This window comes from Leuciscus leuciscus (assembly GCF_965113295.1).
Source record: "Leuciscus leuciscus genome assembly, chromosome: 6".
NCBI lineage: Eukaryota > Metazoa > Chordata > Actinopteri > Cypriniformes > Leuciscidae > Leuciscus > Leuciscus leuciscus.
The window spans coordinates 16,993,074-17,008,207 of NC_138730.1; the positions used below are offsets into that span (position 1 = coordinate 16,993,074).

Sequence of the window (15,134 nt, forward strand, 5' to 3'; positions counted from 1 at the left end):
CCAATTTTGCACCCCACTTACCAACACAGGAGGTTTCATTGTTTTATTGCAAAACACAACAGGCATATCATATTAAAACTGAGATGATTTACATGGAAATTTCTATAGATTAGTCTCAAAACTACATGAGATACAGGAGATACAGGAGCTGGAATGACCAATATTACCCGACTAAAAACAAACCGTTCATTTACAAGAGTGGCAAAACAAAAAGGAAAAAATATATATATACTTGACTTTGGAGCCGGTCTGCGATCTAGCATAAACACTCAAACCAATGAAATTAAGATCTTCATCATGGCGTCTGCATCCAAACATTTAACAAAGGTTTTTTTCTGACAATGTAGCATTTACTTTATGTCCACTTCACATTACTGGCCCTGTGCAGAAGAAATACATAAGAAATACACAACATGTTAAGAGCAGAAACATTTATGCAACACCCTCCCAAAATAAAAAAATAAATAAAAGAAAATAGATAAAAGAAGCCTGTTTGAGGAGGAAAGTGTTTGGTTAAGTGTTGTGTCGATGACTCATCTGGAAACCTGCTGACCCTGTGGAAGTAAATGTTAGAAGAAAAAAAAGAAAAAAAAGGGGGGGAACAAAAACAGTACACATGCACATCTGAAGAGAGCATAAGGCAAAGTGTTTTAGTGGGAGTGTACCTGCTGAGCCTGGGGTGCAGCTCCCATCGCCTGAGGGGCGCCTTGGCCGTAGTACGCTGCCTGTTGGCGGTAGTACTCTGCCCACGCCGCACTGTAATCCGGCTGACCTCCTGGCTGAGACGTCGCCGCTGCTGCCGCCGCCTGAGGAGCAGCTTGACCTGAGATTAAACAAAACACAAAGCATTAAAGAGAGAACAACAACAATAAATCACCACTTAGTACATGGTTAAAGCTAAACAAGTCCTGACAATGTTTGTAAGTGGGGGAACGACCCCGGCAACACGACCTCCGATAGCCGGGACAGAAACCCACAACTTTACTCTAGGGCAGCCGAGTCCACAGCAGCTCTACTGCAGAGGACTGTGAAAGAGTTGCAGCTGCCCAAAACTTTTAGAAATCCATGTACGTTCACATTCATGTCTCACCTTGTTTCTTATAGTACTCTTCCCATGCCTTTGTGTAGTCCTGTTGAGGTTGTCCTTGACCTGAAGACACAAGATCTAAAAGACGTTAATCTCGTGTCTACACAGAACAAATCACATATTACTGAATTATCTACTGACAATTCTGTTCAAAACATGCAACTAGACTACAAGTCTACCGCCAAATTTATCAGACAAAAACCAAATATTTTACTAACATTAGAATAACGGTTCAATTAAAACATTAATTGAAGATTAAGGCTTTCAAATTTCAGAAATTTGAAATTTAATATTTATAAGTAGGGCTGGGCGATATGGCCAAAAAAAAAGTGACTATCAATAATTATCACGATAAATGTCAAATCTTTATTTCTTTCAAGTTTAAAAGGCATTTTTTTGCTCCCGAGTTAAAATTTGTCACAACCAGAAAGTTAATTGTGGTTTTAAACTACTCTTTACTCTCAGAACATGACAAAAACTTGCCAAAAAGGTGAACATTTACCAATCGGAGGTAGAATATTCAAAGCATTTATAATAAAATATTTTTTTTTACATCAAAATATGCACAAGTTAACTTGCAAGTCCTTAAGAAATACCTCTAAAAACGTTCTTATTTTCTGCATGTTCTAACGTGTGATAGTTTATGTTGCCCGACTTTGATAATGCGCATCTTCGCCACAGTTTGCAGTGTAGGCTGCAATATTAATAACAGGACCTTTTGTCTTCTAGAAATGCACATTTGTCAGTAGCAGTAGCTCAAGTTGGGATGCAGATGTAAATTTGTTTACTAACAAAAACAGTAACATTTGTAAAAAATTGAAAACCTCATATGGTCAAATTTTAGTATTCTGATTTGAGTTAGGACTCTACTTTTGTTCAAATTAACCATTGGTCATCCATAGTATTCATTTAGATCATGATGACCATAGGTAAAACCACACATAGCACCTTACCACCATGGTAAATACCATAGTTACATTTTATGAAAAACATTTTAAATACAAATGCTATAACTTAATGACAACAATCATATTCCATTACTCCTTTAATACACGTCTACATTAATAATATAAAAATACCACATTTCTGCCACAATACCATGTGGATACCTGGAGCACCGGAAGTTTTCCCAGTGGGCCGGCCAGTTAGTGTAAATCCATGCTAAATGATGGTGTAGATTGAAAAGCCTAACTGGAATCGTTCATGGCACAATTTCTCTCGTGTTTCTCAGTGCTGTTGAGAATGTCAGCGCGGTTTCATCTGGTTTAAACTAGTTTAAATCACAGAGACATTTGTGTTCTTCAATGAATTTTGTTATAATTGTATTCGAGAAATTGTATCGCGATAATTATCGTTATTGTCCAGCTCTATTTATAAGTGCAACCGGCATTGAAATACAGTAATAGAAGGCACAAATTTGGAAATGTAGATATTTATCCATTGTAGGCATTTATCCATTGTAGGCATATACGAAAATGAGAAGTACAATCTCATTCATGGTTGTCAATGTGTTAATCCTATTCTACCTGTTGAAGACACTACAGCTCCTCATTCTGAACAGCAGGGTTTGAGACCAATATTTCTGTGGACAAGCACCAAAAACAAAATTCTCACGCCACTAATTTCCCTCGCAAGACTCCACAAGTAAAAAAGGACAGATTGGCTATTCAAGCCCTGCTGCTATTTAACCTGCTCTCTCTCAAAGAAAATAACCTGAAGCTACAAAATATTTATACCCAATTTCTTGTAATATTCCTCCCAGGCCTTGGTGTAATCTGACTGTCCACTTTGAACTGGAGCTTGTGGGTCACCTGTTAAAAATGGTACAATGAGAAATTGACAACCATTCTTTCAAAGGCTGCAGAAAGTCCTCCACCTGGCTAGGTGACGCACTTTGCACAAACAGGTTGAGCGTCTCAGAAACTGCCCTGTCCATGAGTGCTAGTCGAAAAAGGCCACCCCAGATCAACGGATAAAGACCATAAAAAAATAAAAAAACATTGTACTGTGCAGTGATGGCTACACTGAAAGCCTACTAGGTGCTACTGTACAACAGACTGTAGGTCTACAGTAAAGGGAGGGTGGCGTTTTTGTGGAGTGCAGGTAAAAAAATACCTTGTCCATTGGACTGGGTTGTGCCTGGGGCTGCTGAGGTGGGTGTCATGGGGCCCTGGGGCTGCTGCTGGTACTGAGAATAATAGGCTGCCCATGCAGCAGCATTAGCATCAGCTGCTGCTTTATCTGGAGAACAAACAACCGCTTAGCCAATTTCATTTTTCCTCCAACAGGCAACTGAAGTGGCAATGACTTTGACTAGCAATGAGGAAAAGAACTTGAGTAATATCACTCTGAACCAACCCTAATTTGCACAAATGTGGGCACTTACTGGGATCTGGCTGCCCTTGCTGCCAGTGGGGGTATCCGTTGCCCCAGCCTTGAGGCTGGTATGGTGCTGGAGGACCACTGAGGAAAAAAATAAGATGCACTAAGTTTCTCAAATTTAATTGACTCCTTAAGGAAAAATTAAAACACTAACAATATGCTAAACATCATGAAGCAGAAATGTCTTACTGTGGTCCAGGAGGGCCCTGGCCATAGGGCCCAGGGTTGTATGGGCCCATGGGAGCAGGGGGTCCCTGTGGACCAGGGGGGCCATGAGAAGGACCTCCGTGGGGCCCAGGAGGACCATGAGGGCCACCCATAGGGCTAACTGGACCCTATAATAAAACAAAATAATTTTAGTGCCAGAATGAAATCAAAATTGACAATTCTCATTTTTTTTACAGAATGTTGCAGTACTTAATATGCCCTCAATCTTTCATCAAAAACATTAACCTTCCCTTCACCCTCAAAAAGTATGTTCTCTTAATAACTTGGCAGAGGGTGGGACTAAAGCCTAAAATAGATTTCTTTCAAAGTATACTCCATTTGATAGTGTGCGAAAGCAGGCCGTCGACACATGCGCTCTAGGAAGTTTCATCTTTGTCCAGTTTCTGCACTATTTTTCTCCAAAAGAAAAACATCTTTGTATTCTTTTAAACTAAAGTTGCAGCTCTCTCATAACCCCCTCACACAAGCGCTTGTCAATAAGCTAGAAATAAACTGTGTCTGAGCAGCATTTCATGTTCACCAAAAAAAAATTGTTAGGAAACCAGGGCACTCAACTCCAATTTTTTCCTCAACCAGTTGCCTGGCGTAATCAATCTGTTGGGGTGATCCACGGACGGTGAAGATCTTTATATTAGGGTCTGAATTAGGTGGAGGGTTTCTTTGTAATTCTATCCTGGCTCCGGACTGCTGGCTGATGCTCTTAATTGTTTCACCCCCTAGAGAGAGAGAAAATATTATTAAAAAAGTTAATTCATTTACCCAATTAACATAAAATTGCATATTCCTTTCAAAGGTAAAGTAATTATCAGCAACAACTAACCTTTGCCAATAATGAGGCCGGTCTTCATGGAAGGCACAGTGAAAGTGAATTCTTGCAGGCCTCCAGGAGGGCCGCCCATGTTCCAATTTCCCTGCCCACGGCCTCTCCCTCTGCCCCCACCGTGACCAGGGGGGCCCCCTGCCTGCACACTTCTCAGTAGGTCAGTAATTATATCTGCTGCATGCTGAGCCCTGTCTGGAGGCCCCATGATCTGAGCGATCCTCTCTGGTGTAGTGCCATCATCTAAAGCAAAGGACAAGCATTTGTGTCAAAGATCTGAATCCGATTTAGTTTTTGCTTTTACATTGAAGTGCATATAAACTTATTCACCTGGTTTGAACTGAATCCTCACACCAGTATCATTCTGAATCTTCTTGATCATTTCACCATTCCTGCCAATCACAATTCCCACTGCAAACCTTGGCACAGGGACCTAAAGCAACAGCAAAAGAGTTTCAATAGTCAATTGCCTTTACAATTTTAATGTATAAAATAACAAAGAGTCAAAATATTAGGTAAATCTCATCAAACAGTACTTACATCCAGACCACCTTCTCCTCCTCCTCCTCCTCCTCCTCCACCACCACCACCATTACCACCACCACCTCCAGCTCTAGAACCATATTCTCCTCTCTGTTCCCGGAAACCCTGATCTCTGATCAGATCCATCACCATGTCTTTAGCTTGCTGTACAGACCAAGACATGCCATTTAAAAATAGATATTATCCATAATTTAGTATAATTACGATGAAGCAATACAAATGCCTTAATGTACTCACCTGAACTTTAAAAGGATCGCCGGAGATCCTGAGCGGTTTATCAGCACCTGTGTTTTGGGGTCCATCTTGAATCATGACCATTTTGACTCCAGCACGTTCCTGTTAAACAAATAAATGTTGAACAATTATATTTTACATTTATTCATTTAGCAGATGCTTTTATCCAAAGAGACTCACAAACGGGGAATGCAAGCGATTCATCATAAAGAGGCAATATACAAAAATCACTTAAACTTGTTTCTGACATTATTCAGAATAGTACAAGCAAGGGGGGGTTAAAGAATAGTGAGAGCATAGGAGAAAGAATAGTGAAAGAACTCTTTTTTTTTCCTCTCCCTCTCAGCAGGATTCCGTTAAATTAGTAATTACATGTCTGGAAACCATGTAAAGAGATTAAAGTCTTTATGGTCCGAAGTCAGAGAACAAGTAGGAATTCCAAACCAGCTTTAACCTGTTAAGCTGCAACGCCACTTTTGAAAAATCCCCAGAAATGACATACCCAAACTGAAACAGATACAGTTCATGAACCCTTTGCACTAAAAGCACAAGTATGATCTCATTTGAAAGCTGACACCTGGTAGTTTATTGTAAATGTAGAATTAATTATTGTCATAATGAAAAAAACATTTTTTAAATAGCTTCAAAGTTTTGTAAAGTTATTAGAAATTTATTTTTATTAAACATATTCATGAAAATAAAATTGAAGTGGGCCCTGGAGCAATCTAGAAATGCACTGCAGCTAAAGACATATGTGTGACCATGTTATATTTAAAATCTGAAAATGATAAGTCTAAAACTCTGTATTTAGTTAAATGTTTTTCAAGATCATGTCAAATTACTTTATTTTGATTAGACTCTAAAAATGCTACTGATGTTTAGCCATCATCTAAGTCATCTATTCAGTCTATTGTCTCTATTGTTTTGTGGTGCAAACGAGCCCCATTCAGTCTCAGTCTCCCCAGTACACATTCACACACCTCTCCAGCCTGGTTATGGATCTAAATATGCATATCTTTTGTCTGCATTATAGTTACTAACGACTGGCTATTCACAGGCTATTCATAGGGTTTCAGTCCCTAATTTATTTTATCAAAGTTCTCACTTATATTTGAAACTGTATCAAATGCACTAAAACATTTCAGAAAAGCATTACTATTTAGAAAAAAAACCCATAAAAGAATAACTTCTAGGTGACAGGTGCACCTGAGCTAGCTAGCATGTTAGCTTAGCACACCATCAATACACGACCATTTATGAGATTAAAACTATGTTTGTGCTTCAAACTTATTTTATAACGCAAGTCGATTGTTTTAAATAATCTTCTGTGATCTAATTTGGCTTCAGATAAAAACAAATCAGAAAGAAAATATATTATTTATAGTATGCACGATGATAAAGTCTATATCGATTAGCATTACATTATAAATATAATCTATTATTATAAAAATACCTGGCATTGCTTGAAGAACACTCAAATATCAAATATCATTTGCAATCATGTTTATTGTCTTCAAAACGACTATATCTGCATATTACAGCGATCTCTGTGTTAGCTTTGTGTGTAGCTGCTATCAGTGACGTCCTTGAAGGTCACATGATTATGTCTCTTCTTCATGTTCCATATATGGAGTATTATTGTGCATATAGCGCCCTCAGGCTATAGGTATGAATTGAAAACACAGCACATCTCAGTAAGAAGCGCTCATAATGATTACATCGACGCATTTGGGTATAAATTCAATAAATATTATTCCTGTCTATAGAAATATGATGTGAATCTATGAGAATATATCAATATTTCTCCAAGTCTGCACATTTTTGAGCTAAAAGCCCTGAGGGACGTTGTTTTGTATAGCACTGTCATGACAACAGCACGGAGTTTTTTTTTCTGAATGGACCAGCTGACGGTCATAATTCATATTAAAGGGATCAACGCATTTTTCCATTTCATAACTCCTGACACAAAATAAGACATAACTGTCACTATAAGTTTCTCAGAATACAATAGTTGTCAAATACTGAAACTTGAGTCTTATATCTTTTTAATGATGTATAGTTTGTCAAGGTAAAACATTTAATCTGATAGTAACTTTGAACTAAATAAATAAAAAAACGCTTCAGTGCGCCGACGCACTGGTGAGGGTTAACAGGTTAACTGAACACTAAATAAACCAGTCTGCTAAACATCTGTGAACCTTACCTGTAACTGTTTGATTGTTTCTCCTCCCTTTCCAATGACCAGACCTGCTTTGGAGGCTGGGACCATAATCTCCTGAACAGACATCCCTGGTCCATCATTGTGGTGAAATGCAGGAGACGGTCTGCCTTTCTCTACAATCTCTGAGAGTAACCTCTTTGCACCCCTATTATGGAAAATGGACATTTGTTTTCACCCACTTCTAAAACACCATACCCATTTTAACCATGAAATGTTTTTAAACATGTAAAGATACTCACTGGATAGCATCAGGTGAGCCTGTTAATGTCACTGACCTCTCAGGCATGCCACCACTGTCTGTTGGGTAGAGTGCAGAATAAGAGTATTTTCATTTATGCTTCAAAGAGCCTCAGATACACAATGTCAGGGCACGGCATTTTGACTCACCGGGAGCAATCTGTATTTTGCAGCCTGAGTCCTGCTGGATTCTTGAAATCTGTTCTCCTCCTCTTCCAATGACTGCAGATGAGTGATTAATTAACACTGGATTATTGATGAGATTTAAATGAAAGTCCTCCAAAGCCTCTAGTCGTGGATATGAATTCGGAAAAAACGAATCGGACAACTTACTGAAGCCGACCATGCCATCTGGAACCTTGTACTCTTCTGATATAGACCTAAATAAAGACACGATAGCATAATTTGAAGAAATATGCAAAGCAGAAATGTACTTAATATGTAAAAAAGGGAAAAAAAAGCATTAATATTTGAAATATATTTGCATTAAATACTTTGTTTAAAATAAATGTACCTTGGGCCACCCATGCCTCCCATTACAGATGAAAAAGCTGGTGCAAAAAAAAAGCATGAACTTATGAGATGACCGAACAACATAGCCACATCTTTGTAAAACATTTTTAATAGGTAATCAGTTCAATGTGGAACAATCAATGCTTACGATCACTTGGTGGAACCTTCTTGGTTTCTGGTTGATCTAAAGAGGACAAAAAGACCAAGTTAACCATATGGTTACTACATATCAGCCTCTTACAGCAAACAATCCATAAGAAAAACCTTTAACCCTCTGATAGTCATTTTAGGCAGAAAATGTTACATTTTGGATATTTTTTTCTGCTTAATTGGAATGGCATGAAACTTGGTGACTTGTATAAAAAAAATAATAATAAAAAAATAACACAAAAGTGACCACCATAGGTGTTTCCACCACCCGGTGTAGCTCCTGCTCCTTGAACTGTGGTGAGGTTTTGTGTGTGTCTTGTGTGTTTGCAGGGTGGAGCTGAGTGACAGGTGCGGTGGATTACCAGCATTTAACAGACTGATAAAACGACGCTCCTTTTTCCAGTGTGGTCCTGGGCTGGAGGCCTTTTGTTTTATTTGTTTTTCTTGTAATTCTTTTAAGTTTAATATATTTAATAATTGATGTGGTTATACTATTTTAATTTGTTACTTTAATAAACATGTACTTTTTGGATTAATTGAACATGTAATATGAAGTAACTGTTCTCATCAACTAGGGATTGCACAGCCCTGTATGTATATGTACATATGTTTTAGGAAACAAATACAGTGGTAGAGACTGAGCAGTAGTGAATGTGGACATTGTATCCAACATAGGAACATTGTACGCTTGCTGTATCATCAATCGCCATTCTCACGACTAGCATGGAAAATGTGATTTTTTTCAGCTTCCAGCATAGAAGCAAAACAGTGAAAACCAAAATGTGGCTTTGTAATTTTATTTCTAGATTTATTTTATAGTTATACAGATTTATAATGTCCAAACTGCTTAAAAGAGTTGGCTTAAGCGTTCACACCACAAATAAGGTAGGAAAACACGTCTGGAAAAGTTATTTGAAGCAGCTCGATGGGACCATCCAAGAACCCCTGTGTGTTTGAACAGATCAGGCTCTTTTTTGCCATCTCTTGGTTAGGAATCTTGCATTTGGTTTATTTATAAGTTTTGTATAACTCTTTCAACAATAAACTTTGTTTCAAAGCATTTTTACAGAGAGCCTTGCTTGGACACATGCTCGACTTAGTGCTTGAATGTACTTAAAATATTAGTTTCATTTATTTTAAGCGAATGTAACAGTCCTCAAATAATTAATATAAAAAGTACATGCTTTTTGCCAACATTTTTATTGTTTTATGAAAATATGAACATGTGGCATTACTTAAAAGGTTTGGCTAGGCTCAAAATATAGCACATTCATTTAGGCTAATTAAACAAAAATTGTCCCACCATAATCTTAAGATCACAAGTTAAGAATACAAGCCAATAATAATGTGGTTTACACTGACCAATATGAACAATAAAGCCGCAACATGGCTCCTGAGAACTTACCTCCATCTTCAAGGGGCCTCTTCTGTCCTCCATAACCAAACTCATTGGAGGATGGAGAGGGTGGTATACCATCACCTCCTATTTTTGCCGCTATCTATAAAGATATTGTGAATTACAAAGTTAAACGGTTTTCGATTATTCGGTAAAATCACAACAAGCCTGTAACAGTACGAGGTCTATCTGAGTCTCTACGGTTCTCCTGAACAAAACTAGTTCGACTCGGCAGCAACAAAAAAAAAAGTTTCGCTTAATCTATACATTAGTAGAAACTTCGCTTATTTAGCCTATAAAATGGCTAAACCGAAACCATCTACGGAATCTATTAGAGGCCATCCTTTATCCAATGGCCTAATTCCACCTAAGTGCCCGTTTGTTTGTGTGTAAGTTACAGCTCACGTAAATATCGAATAATGTGGAGATAAAACTATTTGTTTTCCTTTTAGTCTATACTATAGGACATAAGCATTATTTGCAACACGACAATCTGCTTCCGCTAAACCTTGAAATAAGGAAGTAAATAGTACAAAAAAACCGCTAAACTGAAACCTCTTTGTTGCAACGCATCAAGGCCTCACATTAGCAAACGAGCTCGCTAGGCTTCATTTTGTTTTTTTACGTGGAAAGCTTGAAGATACTAAATATTTTCAGACTCTTTCGAAGTACTCACTTGTCTGGCCCTCTGAAGGGCGTCTTTAAAAGCATCGTTCATCCCTGCACCGGAGTTTGAGGACGGCGGAGCCACGTTAGAATAGTCGGCCATGTCTGCAGGAACAGTCTTCTCGAGCTGAAGGAAGATGGCCGTCACGCGCGAGAGTGATGAAGAGAACTGACTGCAGCCGCCTCGACCCTGATCCAACTTCCGGTTGGCACGCTACAGCGGAAATGGAATAAAAGTCCATCCTTCCTTCCAAAACGTACCGTGGCTCCGAATGTTGTTTCTACCAAAATAACATATTTATTACTATAGTTATCATATATGAAAACTTAGAAATGTGATTAAATGATGTACACTCACATTAGATATAGTCTTCTTGAAAACACCATCACAATAGAACGTCTTCTGGTTATTGCGTTCACCATGGCTGCTTGTTAATTATCACTGGACTAACGTTACTTCGCTCTCGCATCTCCCAAAAGTTTCTTTTTTTGTTTTTGTTTTCTTGATTCCATTTGAATGGTTTAATTAAATTGTTATAACCAATTATTTAAAATGTAATGATTTAAGCAAAACTTTATTCAAAGGTTAAACCAAACTTTTATTTTGACGGGTTGCCGTGTAGACCTTTGAGTCTGAAACAGCATTATACTGTCTATGGAAACAGCGCGTCTGTGCCATTCATTCACAGAGACACGCAGAACATGCATGATTCCTATTTAAATAGTCTTTATGCGGTTAAATATAGACAGACACTGGTCTATATCGCAATTTTATTTAAGTTTACTGACCTACTTTTCAACTAAAGGTAACTAAGTAACCACCGGAAGTGCGAGTAGCCTACACTGCTTATGGCAAAGGCGTTTTAACATTTGATCCTTAAAAGTATCTATTTTTATGCTACTAGTACTTACTTTTTTTGATACTAGTATCTTTTCCATTAAGTACTAGTACTTATTACTAGTACTAGTACCTATTAAAAAGACACTAGTAGGCTACTTATTAGATTCTAGTGCCTATTAAATTGGTACTAGTACTTATTCATTAGTTACTATAGTATTTATTATTAGATACTAGTAGCCTACTTATTAATTAGATACTAGTACCTATTAAATAGATACCATTACTTATTCATTAGATACTAGTACTTATTTCAATAGTGACTAGTAACTATTCTTTTGTTACTAGTAACAAATCATTTTTTTTGCCATTGACTTCTATGGGGATCTGTCATTCAGATATCAACTATTCAGTTCTGACTAGCGTGTATTCCAATTGTGACTAGTACGTATTATGATACTAGTAGTTATTTATTAGATACTACTTGTTTTTTAGATACTAATACCTATTACTAGATACTAGTATTTATTCAATAAGTACTAGTACTAAGTCATTAGATACTACCTATTAAATAGATTCTTAGTACTTATTCATTAGCTACTAGTACTTATTCAATAGATACTACTTATTCATTAGATACTAGTACTTATTAATTAGCTACTAGTACTTATTCAATAGATACTAGTACTTATTTATTAGACACTAGTATCTTTTGTAATTGTTACTAGTAGCTATTCTTATTTTACTAGTCACAGCTGCTTTTTTACTCGTCTTATGTCATGACTAGTCAGAACGGCCACTGTTGAGTTCAATTAAAAATCTTACTAGTAAAATAAAAAATCTTAGTAACATTTGGAATAAATACTAGTATCTTATAAATAGGTACTGGAATCTATTGAATACGTACTAGTAGCTAATTAATAAGTATCTATTTATTAGGAACTAGTATCTAATGAATATGTACTAGTATCTGTTGAATAAGTACTAGTGAATACGTACTAGTATATATTTAATAGGTACTAGTATCTAATGACTATTTATTGAATAAATACTAGTATCTAGTAATAGGTACTAGTATCTAATATACTGTATACGTACTAGTCACAATTGGAATACACACTAGTCAGAACTGAATAGTTGATATCTGAATGACAGATCCCAGTAGAAGTCAAAAGAATAGTTACTAGTCACTATTGAAATAAGTACTAGTATCTAATGAATAAGTACTAGTATCTATTTAATAGGTACTAGTATCTAAAGAATAAGTCCTATATCCAATGAATAAGTACTAGTAGTAACTAATGAATAAGCACTAGTATCTAATAAATAAGTACTAGTACCAATTTAATAGGCACTATAATCTAATGAATAACTACTAGTATCTTTTAAGAAGGTAGTATCTAAAGAACATGCACTAGTATCTAAAGAATAAGCAGCTAATGAATAAGCACTAGTACTTAATGGAATAGATACTAGTGCTTAAAAAAAAATAAGTACTAGTAGCATAAAAATAGAGACTAGTAGGTTTTAAAGATTAAATGTTAAGACGGCTTGCCATACACTGCTTGACGATTTCAAACGTTCCGAAACCAGGAAATGAGATAAAGGCCTATTGACATAACATGACAATTGATAGGCTTTCTTATGCTAGTGATACTATCTTTACTTTGTATGGCACTTCCAGTCAGTGCTCAAAGCACTGTAGCCAACAAAGCACAAAGTTGAAAATTCTTCTAAATATGTAAACCATACAATGTAACAACCACAGAAATAAAAAGAAAAGAAACACTATACTACACTTTTACTCAAATAAAACCATGGTTAATTTTCCCACACAAACTGTATGAAAACTGTTTGAAAAGGGAAAAAATGCTATTGCTGTTACTTGGTTTCAGAAACATAGTTGAAGTGGTTATGAAGTGGCAACTGACAAATTGAGGCTGATGAGAAAGAAACACATCCATTTATAAAGGTGAGCACCTACACTACAAAATAAATAAATAATGAATTGACTTATAGCCTGGATGAGGTCCAAACTGCAACAATCGCTAGAAATTTGATCAAGCCGATATCCAATAGTTGCAAACAAGAAAATCAAGGAAAAATGCCTGCAATGGTATATTTATTTACATGGATAAAATTACCAGAATTAACGGAACATTTTCAAGCTGTTAAAACCAGAAGTAACTAAACCTGAAAGTGGGTCAACCACAAACACCTTGCTGGAAAAAAAAAGAAGAAGGTAGGTATGTTCATGAGAGAAACCTTTACTGTTCAGTGCCACAGACGAACATCATGGGTATGTGGTATATCTCTCAATATGAGATCCTTTAAAATCATTTCATTTTAAATCATGTTTTACTTTTTCTATTTAATATAAATTAATGAAATTGTATGTGTTATGGAGTTTTTACCATTGCATTTATTATGATCTATAAATGTAATAATGATATTTAACTGTATAAACAATATTGATGTCCTCCTTTCACTCTAAAATCAAATATGGAATTGTCAGGGGAGTTTTTTAACTTTTTTAACTTTCCCTGTGCAGATTCAGACTATGGCCGAGGCAAGCTATATAAGTGCACACTTTAGCAAACTTAAAAAATAGGCTACTCGCTATGGAAATAACATACTTTAAACGAATGGCCATAGTGTGAAATTAATGTAATGTTTTCAGACACTTAATTGCATGTTATTTACTATTAAATGAAAATGTATTATTTTAAAGTTATATTAAATGTTGCAGAACTTAAGAGTACTTAAGTTGTTGACCCACTTTAGTAGGACTTAAGTGCATCTTTATATGTCTTTGAAATATGGTTAAAGTGCACTGCCAAACGTTCTGACAGACATTTAAACTAAAATATAATCTAACTTCCATTAAACTTGTATGTCATGTATTTAAGTATATTTGTAATTGCATATTTGTAATGATGTTTTAAAATATATTACTGTGTCAACAACTATACTTTTTAAGATTTTAAGTACACTACAAGTTCACATTCAATATTATAAAGCACTTCTTTTTCACAAGGTACCATGAAAGACAAATATAAGTGCACTGAATCAAATAATAATGTTTTTCAATGTTATAGCATTAAAATATACATTATTAGTGTATTATAAAACTGCAGATATGAAGATCATAAACCTGCTTGAATGTTGTGTATGAAGGATGACATCCATTTTTTATTGATAATATAGATTTCAGCGTGTAATAATTTGTTTAACAAAGCTGTTTGATACATAAACATTTCTGTTTATGCTCCAGAGGACACCGCAATGATACCTTCCTCAGACCCGTACCACTGTCCTTCTCATCTGGAGACCTTGACCTGGGTCAGATAAGGCTGGAGATGCTTTTTTAATATTAATAAATAATCATATTTATCATTATGTCTGTGTTATTTTGATTTAGACTGTAATTTTCATGTTTATTTTAGATTGATCAATTGTTTGTCTACAAAGAAAAAACTCTGGAAGAAAGTCTTGAAGAAGGTTTGTTCATCATCATTTCATGAATGATCAGTGAAATCAAATGAGCAACACACTTATCTCTCATACCTTTTCATTTTGTAAAGCTTGCTGTGGAATAAAGTCTAACAACAGATATGAGGTGAAGGATGACACTGGGAACAACATTTTTAGAGTTATTGAGGAAAACGATTGTTGTAACAGGACTTACTGTGCTGCATCACGTTCCTTCACAATGAATGTTTTTAATGACTCAAATCAAGAGATCATCAGACTGGTGCGACCATTTGTTTGCAACTGCTGCGGCCATGAGGTATGACCTTATCTCTGTCTTGTTTACCC

General features: G+C 36.1%; 2 protein-coding genes across 8 annotated transcripts in view; one reads left to right on the forward strand and one right to left on the reverse strand.

Moving 5' to 3' along the window:
- fubp1 (far upstream element (FUSE) binding protein 1) lies at positions 1–10,651 on the reverse strand. 4 transcript variants are annotated; one of them, XM_082173998.1, is made up of 20 exons: positions 10,488–10,650; positions 9,821–9,914; positions 8,414–8,449; positions 8,267–8,303; positions 8,086–8,132; positions 7,903–7,974; positions 7,755–7,812; positions 7,498–7,660; positions 5,298–5,396; positions 5,058–5,204; positions 4,848–4,950; positions 4,518–4,760; positions 4,253–4,413; positions 3,659–3,804; positions 3,474–3,550; positions 3,203–3,328; positions 2,824–2,898; positions 1,091–1,150; positions 666–823; positions 1–380 (listed from the first exon to the last, which is right to left on the reverse strand). In XM_082173998.1, the coding sequence occupies exons 1-20, from the start codon at positions 10,578–10,580 to the stop codon at positions 372–374; spliced, it is 2,004 nt and encodes a 667-aa protein (XP_082030124.1). In that variant the 5' UTR covers positions 10,581–10,650; the 3' UTR covers positions 1–371. The 4 variants fall into 4 exon arrangements, with proteins under 4 accessions (XP_082030124.1, XP_082030123.1, XP_082030126.1 ...); XM_082173997.1 differs by having other exon boundaries at positions 1–823; positions 10,488–10,651; XM_082174000.1 differs by lacking the exon at positions 2,824–2,898 and having other exon boundaries at positions 1–823.
- LOC309501830 (phospholipid scramblase 2) overlaps positions 10,645–15,134 on the forward strand; it is a 21,476-nt gene continuing 16,986 nt past the window's right edge. Inside the window, exons 1-5 of one of the 4 annotated variants that reach the window (XR_014206989.1) lie at positions 10,645–10,734; positions 13,211–13,287; positions 14,590–14,657; positions 14,762–14,816; positions 14,900–15,105. Coding sequence is in view for 2 of the 4 variants with exons in the window: in XM_082174125.1 (XP_082030251.1) it covers positions 14,601–14,657; positions 14,762–14,816; positions 14,900–15,105 (318 nt within the window). In the remaining 2 variants the exon portion in view is untranslated. Of the gene's footprint in view, positions 10,735–10,915; positions 11,284–13,210; positions 13,288–13,591; positions 14,658–14,761; positions 14,817–14,899; positions 15,106–15,134 lie in introns of those variants that run through there. The other 3 variants (XR_014206990.1, XM_082174125.1, XM_082174124.1) reach the window with 3 other exon arrangements.